General features: G+C 50.0%; 1 protein-coding gene across 1 annotated transcript in view; it reads left to right on the top strand.

Annotated features, from left to right (window-relative positions):
• NODAL (nodal growth differentiation factor) overlaps positions 1–18,647 on the top strand; it is a 44,286-nt gene extending 25,639 nt beyond the window's left edge. Inside the window, exons 3-8 of the mRNA XM_088841963.1 lie at positions 90–273; positions 6,006–6,159; positions 11,277–11,310; positions 11,499–11,637; positions 15,885–16,576; positions 18,495–18,647. Coding sequence (XP_088698089.1) covers positions 90–273; positions 6,006–6,159; positions 11,277–11,310; positions 11,499–11,637; positions 15,885–16,576; positions 18,495–18,647 — 1,356 coding nt within the window. The remainder of the gene's footprint in view (positions 1–89; positions 274–6,005; positions 6,160–11,276; positions 11,311–11,498; positions 11,638–15,884; positions 16,577–18,494) is intronic.
• The last annotated feature ends 3,121 nt before the right edge of the window (positions 18,648–21,768 follow it).

The raw sequence follows: 21,768 nt of genomic DNA, 5'->3' as shown, positions 1-21,768 counted from the left end.
CCCGAGGCGCTCAGAGCCGGGCCCAGGGAGGGGCGCCCCGCGGCTCGGCTCCCCTCCGCTCCCTCACCGCCGCCTTTCTCTTCCCTCAGGCCACAGCCGGCTCTGCCGCCCTGCTCACCGGCTGCCGAGCCCTCCTCCCGCTCGCCTCCGCCGGCTCTCCCGCGAGCGCGGGCGCAGCGGCCAGACTCGCCGGCAAGACTGGGCACCGCCCCGCACACGTCCCTGTAGGACTGTCCTCCACGAAGAGAGCAAAACCAGAGGCAGGCACCCACGGTAAAGGGCACGGCTTCGAACCCCAGTCCAGTGCTCCTTTCCTTTGCCTCAGCCATCTCCCAGTGACAGCAAGCAACCTGTCTGGGAAAGCAAGCTCTGTTAAGAAAAGTACTCTTTTTCAGTCCCATCTATTAGCGCCTGTTGTACACTGGGCACTGAACGCAGGGGTCCAGAGGATACTTCTGTCCCCTAGAAGCTCATAATCTAAGAGGAGGTGGGTAATGGGGGCATGATATGAGGGTCCTGACCGAGGGCTGATCGGACTGGAGAAATCTCAGCTGGCTTCCTGGCGGAGGCAGTCTTTTAAAATAAACAATGTTTATTTCTAGATAGTGGTGAAGGGTGCCTATTGGCCTGAAAAGATGTTTAGGTTACATGAAAGAAGCTGTTTACAGAACAGTTCACACAGTGGATTGTTCTAATTAAAGATATATGTGTATATAAATGCCTGAGGTGGGGGTGGGGTGGAGCAGGACCAGAAGGACAAACCCAGAATACTAACCAGAGTTACATGTGGATTGCAGGATAAGAAAGGATTTTTCTTTTTCTCTATGTCCTGTTATGTAGTAAATTTTCTTCAGTGAATATACATTAATTAATGTATATTACAAGCACAATATATAAGAACTAAGGGGGAAATTTTTGTTAACATTTCATCAACTGGTTAGGATGAAGACAGGAGGAAGAAGCTGCAAAGCCCACCTGGGCTGGAAACACTTTCACCCACTGGGCTCAGAGTTCCACCAAGTCCAGGATGGCCAAGTTGGGGACAGAGCCAGGGGCCATCCCAGATGTAGAAACTGAGACTCTGTGAGGCCACCTGGACACGCGGCGTGGCCAAGATCACATGCTGGTCCGGCTTGAGCTGAGAGGAGGACCTAGTCCCCCCCTCCACACACACACACCCTCCTGTCAAGTCTAACTGGTACAGACTTAGACCAACACCCTCTCCCCCTCCCACCCTGCTCTCTGGGAGTTTTCTTGATTGATCTCCCAGGCTGGGCAGGGCCCTCTTACCAGCGGGGAGGAACATGGTTCTGAGGGGTGTTGGAAAAGGGGAGCTGAGGCCTGGGGTGGGAGTGGGGAGGGCAAAGTGCTGGGAGCCAGGAGTAGGCTGGGAAGGGGCACTGGGCCAGGGTTTCCCTGGGAGGGGAATCAGTGTGGCCAAGACTGGATCTGCAGAGGCACAGCCTCCCTCAAGCCACATGACCCTGGTCCTCAGGCTCTGAAGCAGCAGAGGGGGTTGTCAGCTCTCTGTTGAGGGTGATTGGGGGATGGAGGACGGAGGGAAGAGCCACAGGATAAGGTAGGGGCCTGGGGGGGATCGGGGAGCTTGTGGACACAACATCTCAAGTCATGGGCACACTCTCCCAGCACTGGACTGCCCAGTCAGTCCCTGCTCTCAAGACGTGAGTGTGGTAAGTGGGCAAACCAGGAGTACTCTCTACACCCACTGCCCTCACACGAGAGTGGAGGAAAGATGAGAAGAACACCTGGGGCCACAGCTATTTGTTCTCCTCTGAATGATAGGGAGGAGAATGAAGGTTAAAGTCTAAGCAGATCTGGACTCCAATTCCAGCTCAGCTGCTTGGTACCAACTTGAACCTGGGCAAGTGTTTAACTTGGGCTTCCCAGGTGGCCCTGGTGGTAAAGAACCTGCCTGCCAATGCAGGAGACATAAGAGACTTGGGTTTGATTCCTGGGTCAGGAAGATCCCCTGGAGAAGAGCATGACGACCCACTCCAGTGTTCTTGCCTGAAGATTCCCATGGACAGAGGAGCCTGGAAGGCTACAGTCCTTAGGGTCAAAAAGTAGGACACCACTGAAGCAACTTGGAATGCACACAAGTGTTTAAGCAATTCAGGCCTCAGTTTTCAGTAAAATGGGAATCAATATACCTATAGAATCCACCTACAACGCAAGAGACCTGAGTTCAATTCCAGGGAAGATCCCCTGGAGAAGGAAATGGCAACCCACTCCAGTGTTCTTGCCTGGAGAATCCCATGGACAGAGGAGCCTGGCAGGCTACAGTCCATGGGGTTGAAAGAGTCGGATACGACTTAGAGACTAAGCCACCACCATAGCTACAAAACACAGTGTGAAAGGAATTCCTTAGAGCTGTGCATAAGGCACGGGTCCACAGCACTTAGCACGAGGCCACGAACGAAGGCAACAGCTGGCTTTCGACGTGGTTTTCCCTCTGTGAAATGGACACATATCTGGCACAGACCCCAACTCACCCCCAATTCCCAGGTGTCTGGAGGTTCTGTCAGTAGCCATAGAATGAAAGGCTTGAGGGTGAGAATGGATTCAAACTGCTTCCATTGAATTATCTGCTTCGTGAAAACTCGTCCTGCCCCATTGGGTCTCTAGTTAATCATATTAGCTCTCTGGGGCTCCCCTGCATACCCAGCCAGGTATGTGCATCTCCCTCCAAGCTGCCTTTGAAGTCTGGGGTTCTTTGATGTGAATGGGGGATGGACCAACCTTGGATCCCTCCAACCCTGAGGTCAGTGGCTAAATGATTCCTTATACCCAGTCGTATGTACAACTACCACTCTAATCAAGATGATGATTATATGATTGGAATCGTTTTAATTAAAAATATATTACTAAATTCACAAAACTAAATAAGTGTAAAAGGAATTTTTTGGATTAAACTATCAACGGATGGTTTTTGTAAGTTTCTATCATTTAGACTTTTGAGGCAATTACAGCTTAAAAGAGCACTAAAAATAGTACATGATGCCTTTTGGACTCCCTTTACTTTTAATAAGTGCCCCAGGGGATTATTATGGTCAAGCGATTTGGAGAGACACTGAGCTCACAGTGCACATAAATGCTTGAGCAGAATCAGTACTTGGCCTGCTCTGAGTACTCCCCAAGCACTCCTTACTCCCACAGAAAGCACTCCCCTAAGTGTTTGTTCTTAGTTGTGATTCTTTTCCTTGCCCTCTGTACACACACGCACACACACACATACACGCATGCATGTACATAGGCACAGAGCCTTCTCCCAGCACAGGCTTAGCTGGGTCAGCAGAGTCAGTAGCCTTGAGTATCCATGGACGGGCAATTAGGTGGTGGGAAGGCAGAGGCAGGGGTGGCAGACTGTGCTGTGGGAATCTCTGAGAAGTTCCTGGTGGTCTCTCTGTTTGTTTCCCAGGGCAAGCTGAGCCTTCACCTCCTGACCCTGTGGGAAGCACAAGTTGGGCCTGGGCTCCACCCAGGAAAGGGCCTCCAGGAAGGGGCCAGGGACGAGAGTCTGGTCATGGGAGCTGAAGGGAGCAGGAGATTCAGGCCTGGCCCCTACCAGCTCCCCCATCTACAGCCAGTCACTCTCTCAGAGGGTTAGACCAGCCTGCAAGGATCAGGGGAAAGCATGGAGGCCAAAGGGCAGCATGAGCAACGCACACAAAAGGTGTAATGATGTGAGTTGTGTTCATAAGGAGCCCGGAGTGCTAGGGAAACGTTCTCTCGCTGATGCCAAGACATCTGCACGCCAGAGCAGGTGTACTGAGCACTTATTGAGCACCTCCTATGTACCCCACATGCATACAGGAGAGTGAAGAACTTGAAACCAGAGAAAGCTGGTAACCTGTGGGGCTCACATTGTCTTGGTGGCCACTGGATGGAGGAAGAACTCTCCTTCGTGCCTCCATGTCCCCCAGTCCAGGGACTGGGTTAAAAGCATTCATTCAACAAATACATACCGAGTTCTTGTATTGAGAACTGAGCTAAGGTTTGGGAGTTCAGTACTGAACTGAACAGACAGGGGTCTGGCTGAAAGCCCAGTGCTGGGGGAGGGGAACAGACAAAAAATCAACAACAAGTACCAAAGTAAACAATGTAATTTCCAGCCATGGAAGCACTGTGAAGGAAATGAGCAGGGTGACGTGACAGAGGGCAGGAGGTCCATTTAGACAGGGGAAAGGCCTCACCGTGTGAGGGAGGTGATAAATGACCTCACCTCATGTCATGTGTTTGGACATGGTAATATCCGGTCTGGCTTCCAAAGTCAGAACGACTTAGTTTCCATCACAGCCTTATCATTTGCAAGGCACTCCATCCTGGGCAAGGTGCCGAACTCCTCAGAGCCTCAGTTTTCACACCTGTAAAATGGGAGTAAATATCCAATCTGCTTAGTGGGAGTGATAGGAAGGGTAAATTAGATAATTCAAAGAATTATGGGAAATACTTTTAAATAAGAGATTATTTCTATTTCATCCAGCTTGGGCCAGGTACCCACAATCCACGGGTTAGTCCCTGTGGAAAAGGGAAATGGGGTGGACTACTCCCAAGTCTGAAATTCCAAACTGATTCTGGACTGTCTTTCTCTCATCCAATATACAGCAGGGGTCTCAAAGTAATTTGTCTTTAGGCCAGGCACATGGGTGCAGTCTGTTAAGGAACAGCGGGGGGACTTCTCTGGTAGTTCAGTGGTGAAGAATCTGCCTGCCAATGCAGGGGACATGGGTTTGATCCCTAGTCCAGGAAGACTCCACACGCCACGGGGCAACTAAGCCCGTGTGCCACAACCACTGACGCCCCTGTGCTCTCTGCACACTGCACACTCCCAGCACAGCCTAAATAAATAAATGAAATTATTAAAGAAAAGAAAACAGGCGTGGTGTGGACTGTGGTGCTCTTTAGAGAACAGACCCTGCCTAAATGAAGTAGCTCCTATTCAACTTAAGGGAATACTTGCCTTGATAAAATGAGGGCCTAGACCTCTCCATTTTTTAAATGATGAAAACGAACTATTGGGTTGGTCAAGAAACTCGTTTGGGTTTTTCGCTAAGCTGTAATGGACAAACTCGAACAAACTTTTTGGTTAACTCAATATTTTTTGCAAAATCTTATGAACTTTAAGTATTGGTGATTTAAATAAAAAAACCTTTCGGGGCTTCCCTGGTGGTCCAGTGGTTAAGAATCCAGCTTGCAATGCAAGGGACACCAGTTCAATCGCTGGCCCGGGAAGATCCCACATGCCTACAGCAACTAAGCCCATTATGCCACAACTACTAAAGCCCTCGCACCTACAGTCTGTGCTCTGCAACAAGAGATGCCTCCACAACAAGGAGCCTGCACATTGCAATGAAGAGTAGCCCCTGCTTGCCACAACTAGAGAAAGCCCACATGTAGCAATGACGATCCACCACAGCCAAAAATTAAATAAAATTTTAAAACAAAATAAAAACCTTTCAAAACATTGTTATGAGCAGGTAAACCACTGCATATCAGCCAAGGTGGTTTGGTGGCAGATTTAAAAACTCCGTCTACTGAGGCCAGGCCCTTGGCTGAGCACTGCAGAATACAGAGCCAGCTTACAGCATTTTCTGGTGGAAACCTCCTAGGGACTCCAGGAACAAGAGCCTAAAGGGGGAAGGAGACCATGCAGAAGAGGAGACCCTTGAGCTGGATTCTCTGGGATAACTAGGTGTACCTTGTGTGAAGGAAGAGGAGGTAGAAGCATCCTGGGCAGAGGAAGAACAGCTTTGAACTTAGGAGAAGGGTAGGCATTTCCATGGGGCCAGGGTGCTCTTGGGCTACAAGGGAATTATAGCAGAGAGCTGAGGTCTTCAGATCACAGAGAGACAGCCAAGTGTGTCCACAGAGGCACCTAGACAGTCGCTCCAACACCAGCAGTGTGGGGTCCAGAAAGTACCAGAGACAAGTACTAGAGGTGGAGGCCAGACACCTGTGCTTAGTCCCACCTCCACCATTTGCAGGACTCATCCCTTCATTTAAGCTGAGGATCACAGCAGGCAACGGTCAATTACGAACCAGGAACCAGAGCTTCAGAGAATCAGGAGTCATCCTGCTCACAGAGGCTCACAGTCTGGTGGCAGCTACTCACAAGAGCTTGGACGACTGCTCCATGAAGTAAGAAGAGGACTCTGCCAAAACCCCGGGAGCTAGTGACAGGCTTGTAGAGGAGGTGACAATGTTTAAGCCGTGTCTTGATAGGTGAGAAGGAGTTTATTGGGGAGATAACAGTGGAAACAGCAGGAGGTTGCGTGGAGAAGAAGCACATGAAAGGCAGAGGTGTGATTTGGGAACCTGTTTCGGGAATTTGGACCTCCTTCAATCATATGACAAATCCTTACTGATTTCTGGGTAGCAGGGGCTGCGCCTGGCATGGGAGGTGCATAATGAAGCAGACACCCTCCACCTTGAAAATGATGATGCTATTTAATTCCTCTGAACTTCACTTTCCCCATCTCTGCAATACCTTACATGCCTCAGAGCTTCAGGGAGGGGTGATTAGGATTACATGGGTGTCTATAGGCTACATATAGGCCAAGACAGTCAGGGTCATACTGGCATATAGGAAATGCTCATTAAATATGTGCAGAGGGACTCCCCTGGTGGTGCAGTGAATAAGAATCTGCCTTCCAATGCAGGGGACATGGCTTCAGTCTCTAGTCTAGGAAGATCCCACATGCTGCAGAGCAATTAAGCCCATGTGCCACAACTACTGAAGTTTGCACCCTACAGCCCATGCTCTGCAACAAGAGAGCAGTCCCTACTCACGGCCACTAGAGAAAGCCCACGTGCAGCAGTGAAGACCCAGCGCAGACAAAAATACATAAATAGGGAAAAAATATGTGCAGAACCGAAACGTCTTCCTGTCTTGACTTCCTGAGAACCTAACACCTGCAGTTATCTTGCTGAGACTCCTAGATAAGCAGGTTTGTTCAATGAATGAATACACAAATGACCCATCACCACTTTACACACATTTGCTGCTTACAGCATTCCTGTCGAGTAAATACTATTCTTTGTTTCCATTTTACAGCTGACGAGCAAAATCTTCAAGATGGTAACGATATAATATGTCCAGGATTTTGCCTCCTGGTGGCCTGACCTCAAAGCTCTAGCACATAACTAGGCACACTGTTGCTCACAGGGAGGAAGGGTCCAGAAGGCTCTGTGGAAAACAATCGAGAACTTCAAGGGTCTTGACTCCTCACCCTCCAGCTAGCTGGGCTGACCCTCAAAGGTTATCTCCCAGGTCAGGTGATCTGCCGGTCAGTTCGTCTGGGGCAGGGGAAGCGAGAAGGTGGCATTCCCCTCCTGGGAAGAAGGCACTTCTGGTCTTTCTTGCAGGAAACAGGTTCTGGATGAACAAATACCTCTTACAAATGAGAATGACTCTCTGTCCTGAAGAGTGCCCCAGCAGGAAAAATCCAGTGATGAACGGGCTTTGACAGAATCCCTCTTGCCGGTCCCCATACGGCTTTGGGCCAATACACATCAGAATGAGCTCTGTCTGCAGCTCCCAGACCCTGGGAAAAACAAAACTTTGAGAGGTTTTCTTTCTTTTTAAGTCTTAGTACAAGGCCCGAGGAGGGCATGGCAACCCATTCCAATATTTTTGCCTGGAGAATCCCATGGACAGAGGAGACTGGCGGGTTACAGTTCATGGTGTTGCAGAGTCAGACAAGACTGAAGTGACTGAGCGCGCGCGTGCGCGCGCACACACACACACACACACACACACACACACACGCCCATGTCCACCTTGTCATCTTTGGGGAAGCCAGAGGGCTAAAAGCATGGGTCTGGGTAACCAGCAGAGCTGCCCTTCACAGACTGGCTGTTTTCATTTGTAAATACGTGGCCTTGAGCAAGTCCCCTCGTTCCCTCTGAGCCTGCATTTTCTCATCTCTGAAGTGAGGATGAGAATAAAATCAATGCAATGTTTAGCAGGATGCCTACTGTATTTGGTGCTCAGTCAGTGTTAGCTGTTATTATTATCATTTATTTCAACTGAAATATTTGCTGAGCTTCTACTAGGTACCACATAGTGTGAGGGGACATGGAATGAATGCAGCTTAATAAAGAGATCATCTGTTTTGTTCCTTCCCAATCCTGGTGCTGAAGCCCCTGTTTAAACAGGGACCACCTGGATTCCGGGACACGTGGGTTTTGAGGCAGGCTGACCGCTATACCTCTGTGTAACCACAATCTCTCTCTTTTTTCCTCCAGCCACGCGGGATCTTAGTTCCCCGACCAGGGATAGAACCTGTGCCCTCTGCACCAGAAAGTCCCTCATTGCTTTTTATGTATTCATCACTTGGGGGAGGGCATCTTTTGCCTCTGGGGACAGGTCTGATGCAGAGGGACAGGGCAGATAATCCCCATCCTGCAAGCCCCCAGGCTGGGGAAGTTGAATGACAACCACAGAGCAGCCATAATAATGTCTGTATGTTTCAGTTCGGTTCAGTCGCTCAGTCGTATCCGACTCTCTGTGACCCCATGAATCACGCCAGGCCTCCCTGTCCATCACCAATTCCCGGAGTTCACTCAAACTCAAGTCCATAGAGTCGGTGATGCCATCCAGCCATCTCATTCTCTGTCGTCCCCTTCTCCTCCCGCCCCCAACCTTTCCCAGCATCAGAGTCTTTTCCAGTGAGTCAACTCGTCGCATGAGGTGGCCAAAGTATTGGAGTTTCCGCTTTAGCATCAGTCCTTCCAATGAACACCCAGGACTGATCTCCTTTAGAACGGACTGGTTGGATCTCCTTGCAGTCCAAGGGACTCTCAAGAGTCTTCCCCAACACCACAGTTCAAAAGCATCAATTCTTCGGCGATCAGCTTTCTTCACAGTCCAACTCTCACATCCATACATGACCAAGGGAAAAATCATAGCCTTGACTAGACGGACCTTTGTTGGCAAAGTAATGTCTCTGCTTTTTAATGTACTATCTAGGTTGGTCATAACTTTCCTTCCAAGGAGTAAGCATCTTTTAATTTCATGGCTGCAATCAGCATCTGCAGTGATTTTGGAGCCCCAAAAAATAAACTCTGACACTGTTTCCACTGTTTTTCCATCTATTTCCCATGAAGTGATGGGACCAGATGCCATGATCTTTGTTTTCTGAATGTTGAGCTTCAAGCCAACCTTTTCACTCTCCTCTTTCACTTTCATCAAGAGGCTTTTGAGTTCCTCTTCACTTTCTGCCATAAGGGTTGTGTCATCTGCATATCTGAGGTTATTGATATTTCTCCCGGCAATCTTGATTCCAGCTTGTGCTTCTTCCAGCCCAGCGTTCCTCATGATGTACTCTGCATATAAGTTAAATAAGCAGGGTGACAATATACAGCCTTGACGTACTCCTTTTCCTATTTGGAACCAGTCTGTATGCTTAAGGCTTTACAAAAACACCGGGTTTTAAGGGCTTGCAAAGGATTTTACCATTTGCTTTACTGAATCTGCATGGAAGGAGGTATCTCCAGTCGTAGTTTATAGATGAGGAAACTGAATGCAGAGCGGTCAGTTCCAAACTGCAGCAAGATCCTAGACTCATCCAGGTTCTCAAGGTTGTCTGATGAGAATCAAGGGGGTGTTTGTTAAATATGAAGATTACCAAGGTCTCTCTCCAAGTTCTAACTCTGAAGGCCTCGTTGGGACTCAGGAATCAGTAGTTTACACACACCCCAGGTGATACTTATCTTTAGGAAAGTCTGGACACAGTGCCATGCACTGATTAATTTACTCAGCTAAGATTCTTTTCTCAAATATGACATGTACTATAAGGAGATCATGATGAACAAGACATTCTCTAGCTTTGAAAGGAACTAACAGGCATCTGGTTAAGGAGATTGTCCTGGTCCCGAAGTCAGCAAGGTTCTACAACCCACGTCTCTCCTAGGTGAGACCCTTTCCTGCTGACTAGGCTGGCTTCCACCAGACTTGGGTTTAGAACTGGCTGAGCCTGCTGGGCCTCCTTCCATATGTCCAATACCTGCTCAGGGCAGAGACTGTGGCTCTTTGGAACTGAAGGCATCTTGTGAAAGAAGCCTAGGTATACCTGGCATGTGTGCCATGCTGTGCTTAGTCACTCAGTCATGTCCAACTCTTTGTGACCCCAGGGACTACAGCCCCTCAGGCTCCTCTGTCCATGGGGATTCTCTAGGCAAGAACACTGGAGTGGGTCACCATGCCCTCCTCCAGGGGATCTTCCCAACCCAGGGATCGAACCCAGGTCTCCCGCATTGCAGGTGGATCCTTTACTGTCTGAATTACCAGGGAAGCCCGCATGTAGTTTCAATAAACACACATCAGGGCTAGGAAAAGACCAGGGGCACAGGGCAAGTGGGGGAGGAGAGGGCGGGGAAGGCTTCCGGTGTAGAGAACAGCTCGGGGCAGAGATTTACATTTCTTTACAGGTAATTCCAGCTGAACAGAGGCCAGACAAGGACTACTCTAGTGTAGAGCGCAAAAGCAGGGCCCAGAGAGAAAAAAGTGAGGGTCCCTGAGCTGAAATCCAGGTCTCTGGGGTAATTGCAGGATGTGGACAACACAGGCAATACCTTTTTCCTGAAATCCCTGGGGTGCATCTGTGAAGGAAGATCCTGATGCCATCACAGACACTCCCCTAGAGTGGGCCATGATCACCCAGTTAGCTGTGCCCTGCCAGTTTCCGAACACTTCCTTTTCCAATGGAGAATTCCATCCTTCATCCTGGTGACTCCTGCCCTGTCTTCTCCAGGAGGGAGTTTCAGTATTTGAAGCAGGTCCCCATGGACTTCCACTGGCACTCATCTTTTTTGTTCCAGCAATTCCCAGTACTCAGTACTTTTTCAGAGGCTAACTCTCCAGACAGGCCCTGCCAAATAAGGCCAGGGGTGCTCCCAGAGGCCATCTGGACAGTATCCTGGAAGCCTGCACAAGGCCAGGCTGGGCTGAAGCCTCCTGGGCCAGTGTGGGGCCGCACCCTGCCTGAGAGCCGCTGGTATCCACAGCTTCCTTTCTTCACCTGCTCCTGGCTGAGCTAGATGTCTATTTGGAACCTCCAGGTGGGGCAGAGTAAGGAAGCCACAATTCTGACCTGGGAATTTGGACAAGCCGGCTGTATCTGGGAAACAAAGCCTGGAGTAGCCTGGTGCCATGGTGCCCAGATTAGGCAAACTAGACGGTCCCTGAACCTAACAGCTCCTACAGTTTTGGAGTCTCCTCCCTACCAGACTCAGGTCTCACCCGCCCTCAGCAGGTGGTCCCTGTGGGGGGCCACCCCGGGTGACGGGGTAAGGGGGTGGGGTAGGGGTGTTATATGATCTCAAAGCTTCCCCCCAGGGAGGAAGGGCAGGGGCGGGGCGGCTGCGAAGGCCCGGGATATAAGAGGAGGAGGCTGCCTTTGGGACCCAGCCAGCCCACCATGCACGCCCACCGCCTGTGGTTGTTCCTCTTGCACGCCTGGTGGGCTCTCCTCCAGGCGGGCGCCGCAATGGTGGCCCCGGGGCCCCTTCGACCGTGGGGGCAGCCCTCGTCGCCTTCCCCCCTCGCTTATATGCTGAGCCTATACCGCGAACCCCTGCCCCGGGCGGACATCATCCGTAGCCTGCAGGCGCAAGGTAGGCAGCCCCGCCCCGCCCTGCTCCCTTCAACATCCCGGGCGCCGCGGGCGCGCCCTCCCCCGGACTCCGGGAGGGCACTCGAGCAGCAGGGGCCGCGGCTCGGTGCCGGGGACTTGCCTTCTGAGGACGTACCCGCACGCTTGAAGGGCGCATCCAGGGGCTGGGCTTGAGGATCTCTCGGCGTCCCCGTTGTCTCGAGGCACAGGGTTGGTGGTATCCGGGGTGTGTCCCGGACCGAGAGCTCAGCGTTCGGTCTTGTTTAGGGCGGGTAGAGTGCGGACTATAGGGACTATTGGAGGGAGCCTGATTGTGCCACTTCTTATCTGTACGGTCTTCAACTACTGTAATCTCCGGGCACCTCGGTTTGCACACCTGTAGAACAGGGATAGGGCTTCCCAGGTGGCTCAGAGATAAATAATCCGCCTGCCAAGGCAGGAGACATCCCTGGGTGGGGAAGATCCCCTGGAGGAGGAAATGGCAACCCTCTCCAGTATCCTTCCTTGGGAAATTCCATGGACAGAGGAGCCTGACAGGTCGCGAAAGCATGGAACACCCCTGGGGGACTAAGCAACAACACAGAATAGGAATAATAGTGCCTCCTTTAGAGGACTACTGACAATGCACATAAAATGCTTAACACATAACCAGGCACAGTAACAAACCGTCCTTATTATTGCTACAATTATTTTGTTGATTTTTTTTTTTCTTTTCACTAGTGAAGGTGAATGCACCCCTGGGTCTGCCCTGGAAAGTTTCTCAGGCTGAGACCGAGTTTCGAAACAGGATGTCAAGCATGAACATCAGGGATTAGGTTTCAGAAGTTAGGGATTAGAGATGAGGTGCCCGGAAATCGAGAATTGAGGCAGGCTTGGTAGGTGTCAGTATCCCAGGTGACACAGGCCTAGATTTGGAGGGATTGAGGTCACTCCCACAGTGACTTTGGGAGTATGGCCCTCGGAGATGGGGCAGCGTGCCTTCTGCGCACTGGATGCAGATAGATGTTGAGAAGAGGGAGCCCTTCCCGCGGGGCTCCTCTACGCTGGGCAATCCACATCCTAGCGCAGGGGGTGGCCCCTGCCTCCCTGCACCTCGCTCTGCCTGCTGGGGCCAGACGGCCCTCCCCAGAGTTCCGGCGAAATCCACATCCGATAATCTGATTTGACGGCCACCCGCCGGCCCCCTGTGATCCGAGGATGGGGGCTCCTAGTTCGCTGGCCTGCCGCGTCTGGGGTCAGACGGCCAGTGACCCTCTCTAGAAGGGTCGTCTGGGGACCAGCCAGACTGGGGACACCCCGGGGGTGGAGCTGTTCGAAAATTACTGGCGTGTTCCGCCCCGCCAGAAAGGTGGGGGTGGGGTTGGTGGCAGCAGAGTAAGAGGTGCACTTTTCCCGTTCTCTTCCTCCTTCCAGAGTTCCAGAAGATCTGTAGTAATGTGACAATCTGGGAGTCTAGAAAACTAGATTCTGGTCCCACAAACCCTGCTTCCCCACTTACCCCTGTGTCATCGGCATATCAGTTGACTTTTCTAGTTTACCCTTTTGTAAAAGTAAAGGGCCTGGCTTTCTTTCTACCTCATTTGTGTGAGTGTGGTGTAAAATACATAAAACGGGTAATATCGCAAATTTTGTTATGTGTACAGTGACCTTAAGTATATACACACTGTTGTGAATTGGTTTGTTTTTCAAAAGCGGCAAGAGCCTGCCTGGAGGGAGCTTGATGACTCCTTTCCATCTTGGGTTTATTTGTAAGCGGGACAGGATAAGGGGAAATGGGTGTTGGAGCCTAACTAAATTAGGTCTTTCACTGTTTAACCATCTTCACCTTGGACCTTAGTTTCTTCATCTGCAAAATGGTGATAATGGTGGGGAGGATTTAAGGAGACAATGTTTGTAAAATACTTGGCATGAGGGAAGCAGTTAATAGTAATTGGCCTCACAGTTTGTAATAATGTAGGGTGGGAACTCAGTGTCACACCCACCCTCTTTTTCTACACAGCCCCTAAGTCTAACTCAACACCCAAGGTTATGAACCCAACCACTTCTTTCTTTAGAATTGGAAATGGGTCAACATTTCCAAATCCAAGGAATTGGAGCCCATGTGGCCAAGTTTGTGTTCAACTTCAGGGTGTCCATGAACCCCTTCTTTATAATCACCATCCAATCACATTTACTGTGTAAGTAGGAAATACAGTTTGTTCTGGGGACAGCATTCTTAGCTTTTATCAGACATTGGTGATCCTCAAGGATTAGATACCCCATTTTTCTAAGATGAACCAAAGCCAGATCTAAGAGAACCGGCTAGGATTGTGTCCTGGGGAGCCCTTGGCTGCGGGTCGGGTTGTGGGGTTGCAGACTCTTCCAGCAGGAAGGAATATGCTCCTCCCCCACCCTTGCATCTGCACTACCACCCCAGCAACAGATGATTTTGTTCCCCTGCCCTGGCCCCTCACTGCCTGGACATCTTCATTTCTAACTTGGACCTGAGTAATGAGACAGTTGATGATGGCCATTTATTGCACTTTGGTGGTTGCACTGGGCAGAGCACTTTACACACATTATCTCAGTAAAATCTCAACACTCCTGTGAGGTGGATACTGTCACCATCTCCCTTTTACCCAGAGGGAAACCAAGGCCCAAAGATTGCAGCCCAGTCTTAAACAGCAAGTGGCAGAATTTAATCCATCATGGGAGACACCAGGCCCTTGCTCTTAAACACTGAGCTGGAATACCTTCCTCTAGAAAGCCATTTGTAGGTACTTGAGATAAGAAGTTTTAAGTCCTGGTGTAGGTGGAGCAGCAGAGGAGTTGCTACATGTCCCACCTAGTCCCCATGTGGTCAGGTGGTGCTGAGATGGGCAGTGGGTAATGTCAGCCTCCCGCCACACCTCTGGGGAGTTGCTAGTCAGGGCTGGTTATTGTCCCCTGCAGGTGCTAATGAGAAGGGAAGTGGAGATTAAGTGAAAAAGAACAGCTAGGGCTGGGCTGGGAGAAGCTTCAGGAGGCTGAAGCTGGGAATTACCTCCTTCTAAGATAGGCTGGACTAACCCCTTACTGACCAAAGATGTCCTATGAGACAATTGAAAAAAAAAAAAGAAACAACTGCTCCGTGGTCTGCCCAGAGTGAACCTAAATCAGAGATCACTACCTTCAGGACTGATTAATGATAGGGTTTCTGTTTTTATTTCTAATGAATAACCTTTGCCTTTTATTTAACAATCGACCTTGAAACATCTTCATTTCCCTGGGTCCTCATGTCATGCAGGGAAGGGTAGGACATTACTGTTCCCATTGCCAAGAAGAAACTGGGCTTGAAAAAAGCCAACGATCACTTTTAGGTGACCTGAAAGATCAACCCATGTGTGCTATTCCCAGACATCAGACCAAATTGATCCATGACTAAAATGAATGGAATGTGCTTCCCCAGTTCATTCCTTTACATTCATTTGTGGTTTCACTGTGCTGGGTGTGTGATTGCTGCCTGTCCCAGATGCGCAGATGACCTGGAGCAGGAAGGAGTGAGCACCCTGATAGGTAGGAGAGACCACTGGGTGGAAAAATACAAGATCAATGCACAGTCAAGCTTAGAGTGTCTTTAGAAATCTATTTGTAAGGTTGCCAAGAACTCTTGGAGTGTCTGCCTCTGTCTTTAGGAATTGGTGGAGGAAAGGGTGGCCAGTCTTTTTGGCTTCTGTTGCCTGTGCCTTCCTGGGGGTTCCAGTCCTTTCCATGATCTGCGTAGCAACCTCATCGTGCCTGTGAAATAGACCACCCTTTCCAATGAGAAGACAGAGCCGAAAAAGCTGACTTGCTCCAGGGTCACAGGGTGGGTGGAAGCCCAGGGTTTCTGTCAGAAAGCTCAGGGTTTGGCCTTAGACTGCACATGCGAGGGGAGAAAGGAGAAGGAGACGAACTCATCCAATTTTTACCAATTGTTCTCTGGGTGTCTGAAGCGGGAGTGGCAGAACGGCGATTTGGAGATTAGGCTTTGCAGTTGGGCTTATTCTTGGCTTTGAGACCTTCCAACAACTGACACCTTGGGCAGGTGATTTAATTTCTCTGAGCCTCAATTTTCCTCATCTTAAAAATGGATTCAATACTATTCCAGCTCATATGGTTGGGGTGAGGATTGAGAGAGACGATACGTATAAGGTAAGGGCTCAGTCATGAGCTATGGTGGTCGTTACACCAACTGAGGCTGCAGGAGGCCCTCACTCACCAGCTTCCTCCTGGTTTTTTCTCACCCAGATATGCAGGTGGATGGGCACAACTGGACCTTTGCTTTTGACTTCTCCTTCCTGAGCCAAGAAGAGGATCTGGAGTGGGCCGAGCTCCGGCTGCAGCTGTCCAGCCCCGTGGCCCTTCATCCCAACATCCCGCTCTCCATTGAGATTTTCCACCAGCGGAAGCTGGATAAGAACCCACCCGACTGCCTGGAACGTTTTCGGATGGACCTGTTCACTGTCACTCTGTCCCAGGTTACCTTCTCCTCGGGCAGCATGGTCCTAGAGGTGACCAGGCCACTCTCCAAGTGGCTGAAGCACCCGGGGGGGCTGAGGGAGCAGATGTCCAGCTTGGCTGGAGAGTGCTGGCGGCGGCCCCCCACCCCACTTGTCACCGACGTGCTCCTCCTGCTCTATTCCAACCTCTCCCCGGAGCAGAGGAGGCTGGGTGGCTCCACCCTGCTGTGGGAAGCGGAGAGCTCCTGGCGGGCCCAGGAAGGACAGCTGTCCCGGGAGAGGGGCACGAGGCACCGTCGGTATCACGTGCAGGACAGAAGCCAACTTTGTCGAAAGGTCAAGTTCCAGGTGGATTTCAACCTGATCGGATGGGGCTCCTGGATCATCTACCCCAAGCAGTACAATGCGTATCGCTGCGAGGGCGAGTGTCCTAACCCCGTGGGGGAAGAGTTCCACCCGACCAACCATGCATACATCCAGGTGTGCAGCCAAGGCCTGGGGAGGGGAGGCAGTAAGCTGTGGGGGTGAAGTGGCCTTTCTTCAGTATCAAGGGGACAGGACTCCAGCTTTAAATTGCTGTTAAATTCCTGTGTTCTTTCATTCACAGTTATTTGAGCACCTATAAGGTTATATGCTAGGTTTTAAGGACAGAGAGATGACCAGCGACAACATCCTCAGAGAGCCTATGAGGAGTCATGCCCTGTTGGGTGGCCTTGAACACCTAGCTTTTCTGGGGCTTTTCCCTTCTTTCATAAAATTACGGGTGGGGCATGTAGATTGGAGTGTCTCAGCTCCTTCCCCTGCCCTGACATTCCAGGAAAGAAGTTTAGGATTTGGCGTTTGGGTATACATAGGTTTGAATCCTACTCATTGGCTATGTGATATTGATCAAGAAGCTTACTCTGTCTGAGCCTGTTTTCTCACCTGTAAAATGGGGATAGCAGTGCCATATTCTGTAGGGCTGTTGTGGGATCACACAAGATGATATGTATACCGCACATGTAAGTTAGTGGGTAAGAGGTATGATGTTGTATGATCATTACTAGAAGTCTGTAATTCATTGATGCAATCGGGCCATGATTATGAGGCCAAGTTAGAGATAATACTGTTCCAGCCACTGTACTTTGCTTCCTAAAAACAGGAGCTGACCACCCATTTTGCAGTAGTAGTACAGCCAGAGGATTCTAAAGATCAATCCTGGGTGTTCACTGGAAGGACTGATGCTAAAGCTGAAACTGCAATACTTTGGCCACCTCATGCGACGAGTTGACTCACTGGAAAAGGCTCTGATGCTGGGAAGGATTGGGGGCGGGAGGAGAAGGGGACGACAGAGAATGAGATGGCTGGATGGCATCACCGACTCTGTGGACATGAGTTTGAGTGAACTCTGGGAGTTGGTGATGGACAGGGAGGCCTGGAGTGCTGTGATTCATGGGGTCGCAAAGAGTCGGATACGACTGAGCGACTGAAATGAACTGAATCACCAGGTGCCACTAATCAGCCTGTATGGTCTAGAAGGTGGTGAAGGGGGAGGAATGGAAGGAAAATGAGATGGAAAAAGCAGAGTAGAGCCTAATGTGGTGGTCCTGACCCACTCTCAAAGGTCATATGGGACCAAAGTGTTTTTATTTTACTCTATGAAGCCTAGACTGAGACTCTTTTGGACCTGTAATACATCCTTCATGCCAAGCCTCAGGCAGAGTTCAGAGGCTCTGCACAGCATGTGAGCTGAGTTCATTCGAGAGAGGCAGTGGTGGGGGCCACTGCTCTAGAGCACCTGTCCTGGACACAGGCCCTCCCAAGCCTCTCTTAGTCCCCTGCAGTCCACCAGTCTACTTGCAGCAAGATCAGAGGAAACTAGAGACTCAGATAACCGCCACGTCACCAAATCTTAATGCTGATCTGAAAAGCCACCACTGGACCCCAGAGACAGGGCCCAGTTCCGGAATGCCAAGAACTTATTACCTTTCCTCATATTGACTCTGTTTGCCCTTCTCTAGGCAACAAAGCAACTCCCCTGTGAATTTCCGCATGACTCTCTTCTGCTTCATATTTCTGGAACCAAACCAGGAGTTTCTTGGAATATTTTTAAAGTTGGTATTCATTCTAGACTAGAACAATAGGAGAACATGTAAGTTAGCTGCTGCTTCACCCAGACACAGCTTTCGGAGTCTTCTGTTTAAAGGCTGTTTTAAAAGAATTATTTTAGCAAAAAAAAAGTTATTTTAGATATTATAGCTGATGATGTATTGGCATTCTGATTCCTTTATGAAAAGAATTTTCTATTTTTGCACACAGAAACTGATTTTAACTCTAACTTCACGCTTTACCCAGAAATGACACTATGCTGACCTGACCACTGGGATGTGAACTGACCTTCCTCTCCTCCCTTTCACAGAGTCTCCTGAAGCGGTACCAACCCCACAGAGTCCCTTCCACCTGCTGTGCCCCAGTGAAGACCAAGCCCTTGAGTATGCTATATGTGGACAATGGCAGAGTGCTTCTAGACCATCATAAAGACATGATTGTGGAGGAATGTGGGTGCCTTTGATAAGCTCCTGCAGGTGTGTTGTATTTGCCTGTACCCTGAAAGGTTAGGAAGCTCCTAGAAGACCTAGTAACCATCTAATCTAATGAGGAGAAAGAGAGAGGGGGAAAAGTTGCTCTGCCCACCAGACCTGAGGAGGAATGGCTGCCGCCCTGTCCATGAAGGCTCTGTGGAGTCTGGGTGAGCACGGAGGAGAGGGAGGAGGAAGCCTGTGAAGCAGCCTTGCTGGGTCTCTCTCTGCTAAACAGATAGTGACGCGCGAGGGCACTAGTGTAGGAGTCTTTTAGCGGATTTTTTTCAACCTCTGAACCCTCAGAAATTGTATGCAAGAGTTGAAGCATATGTGCATTTATTTTTGAGGTGGGACAAATTGTCTGTAACTTTCGTGTATTCTCAAATGTAGCCTTTGACATACATCCGCCCTCACCTCCCAAATATTAAGTATCACTATGTAAAATTAAAAAGAGTCCATCGGCTCTGGTTGCCTCAGGCTGGGTCAGGGAACCCCTGCAGCTTTCTGGCTGGCCTGTAGCAATCTTGTCCAGAGGCTCTCTGGAGTGGATCTCTGCTAATGAGTTACACAAACAAGAAAGCCATTGTATAGTCCTCCTAGGCCAGCTGGTGCCTTTGAAGAGCGAGGCAGGAACTTGTCCAAGAGAACTGGCCACATTGGACTACAGAAGCTGGAGCCCTGGGGTGTTCCCAAGTTAGTCTGCTTTAGCAGGCACAATCCAAGTCTATTAAAGTTGGTGACAGTTCACCTCAGTCTGGTCAATGCATGTTATTAATGAGGGCTCTGAGTTTCCTATCCATAGAGGTGAGGACCCTGCCCTGGGTGGCAAAGGCTTAGGTTATGGTCGCAGCTTAGCCGCTGAGCAGCTGTGACTTCAGGTGAGTAATTCACTGCTCAGCCTCGTCTTGTGACATGAAAGCAGGAGGATCCTACATTGGCCTGTGACTCTACTTTTCCCTTTCCAGGTGGCCTCACTGAGCACTGCCAAAACAGGGGCTGTATTTTTCTTTTGTTGGCAGGGTGAAGGGGCCACTGTATCGGAAATATCAGTCCACAGTAAACCTAGTCTGCTTTCCAAAGAAGCTGATTGACTAATGCTTAAACCTTAGGAGAATGATTCCCATCATGTGGGACTTCTTGCTGGGTTCAGAGGTGACTCAGATTTAACTTGGCTGAGTCAAGGTAGTCATCCTGGTCCAGGCAGGGTTTTCTAGGCTTGAGCCAGGCCTGAGCTTGAGAAACCTCAGTGCCTTGATTCAGCAACAAAACTGATCTGGTTGCTCATTCCCTGGAGTGGAAATAGCCCACTCTCCCCACAATTTAGAATCACAATAGGATTCTGCATTGGACTCTACTTAGAAAACAGTAGAGGTGGGAGTCCTTGCGAGGTCAACTTTTGTCCCATCCTCTTTCCTAAATGAGAGCCCAGTGAGGCCTAGTGGCCTGATGCCACAGCTGAGCTGAGCTGAGCTCTGGTCTCTGGAGCCCCAGAGGCGCCGTCCTTCATAGTATCTAGGGGTCTTTGCTCCCTGAGCTTTGGGTCAAGGCCTTAGCCTTTAGAACAGGACGTTTGAAATCCTGGTTCCACTACCAAACTTAGGTTCTTGGGAGTGAAAATCCCACCCCAGGGCTTTAGGGCATCCCCTTGACCGAGTGGGTGCCTAACTGTTCTTCTGTGACTGGGGCCAGGAAAGTGAAAGGTCAAGCTATTTATGGCTACAGCTTGTGGGAGTGTTTACAGTTAGCAGCTCCACCAACTCACAGAACAAACCCCACTGACGAGAGGGCAGTGCCTCATATCAAGCAGAAGGTGCAGGCACAAAGGCGTGAAAGGACACTTTGCTGACCTCTGATGAAAGCGCAGTGTCAGCAGCACGGGCAATCTGCTGCCTGGTCAGAGCTATTTGGGACCCAGCCTGGCGGCACAGCTGTGTTCTGGACCCTGCACACTGGTGCAGGCTTTAAGTCTGAGAATATGCTGCCTTTGGGCACGGAGTCCTGAGGCACCGAGTCCTCCTTCAGTGGCCAGTCAGATGTATGTTAACTCATTCTCTAGGCAGAGGTCTCCTATTGTTCCTGTAGCAGTGCCAAGTCAGTAGCCAATTGGTGGAAACTGGATGCATTATTCCTTGGCCTGGGAAGTGGGGGGGCCTGGCCCAGGAATGAGTGGAGAGAAGATAAAAGCAGAAACGGGGGAGCAGTTGTGACTCACACAGCAGCAGTCGGGTTAGTCTCCATTTTGTCGTCTCCCTTTACTAGCAGTAAAGCCTCGAGCCTAAACTGCCTTTTAAGTTGATATTGTATTTGGCTCTGGGGCAAAGTAAAGGCTGTATGAAAGGATGTTCCCAATTATTTGCCCCAACTTCCCATGAAAAGATTACTTAGTGCTAGGTGTTGCACAAACATGCTCCACCTCAAACCTGCACATCCTGGGGAATAGACCCACCTCTGCTTGTCACACCAACTGAGCTGTTACTGAGCTCTAGACCTACCAGCCACTGGGTTAAGTGCTTTCCATAATTACACCTGAGCTCCACAACCACCTCGGTCCCTACTTATCTTAACCTTATTTTAGAGAAGGAAACCAAAGCTTAAGAGACTGAGAATCCTGTTGGAGAGAATTTGGCTGCTATTAAGTAACAGAGAGGGAATGCAAGCCTAATCTCAAAGCCTGAACCCTGAACTTCCCTGCTGTTTTGTTCTGTGATCTTCTGTTGACATCTGAGACATGAAAGGACAGGATTTTTGCTCTCGATACCAATATGTGGGCCTCACTGGATTAATAATAGCAAGGAATGTGATGCTCACGCAGCACAGTGTAGTTTAGTTTAAGACATCAGCTATGATGGATTTCTAACAAATGTTCCTGAGGGGCAGAGGCAGCCCTCACCAGGAAAGCTGTGGTCTGGGCTCCCTGCAGGCCGAGTGAAGGGCCTTCTCTGGTACATCTGGCCCCAGCATATACGTGTTCACTTCCAAGCTCCTTGGGGAAGGGACACATCACCTCTTGGCACATACAGGGCCAGACGGACAAAGGAAGTGCTTTGTAAATGATGAGAACTGACACATGAAGTGGCCAGCCGCCTCTGTCCATCTTCCTTATCAGCCAAG

The sequence above is a fragment of the Moschus berezovskii genome, chromosome 12 (genome assembly GCF_049115385.1).
Source record: "Moschus berezovskii isolate FMDL1 chromosome 12, NW_MosBer_1.0, whole genome shotgun sequence".
Lineage (NCBI taxonomy): Eukaryota > Metazoa > Chordata > Mammalia > Artiodactyla > Moschidae > Moschus > Moschus berezovskii.
This window is presented reverse-complemented; position numbering and strand designations above follow the sequence as displayed.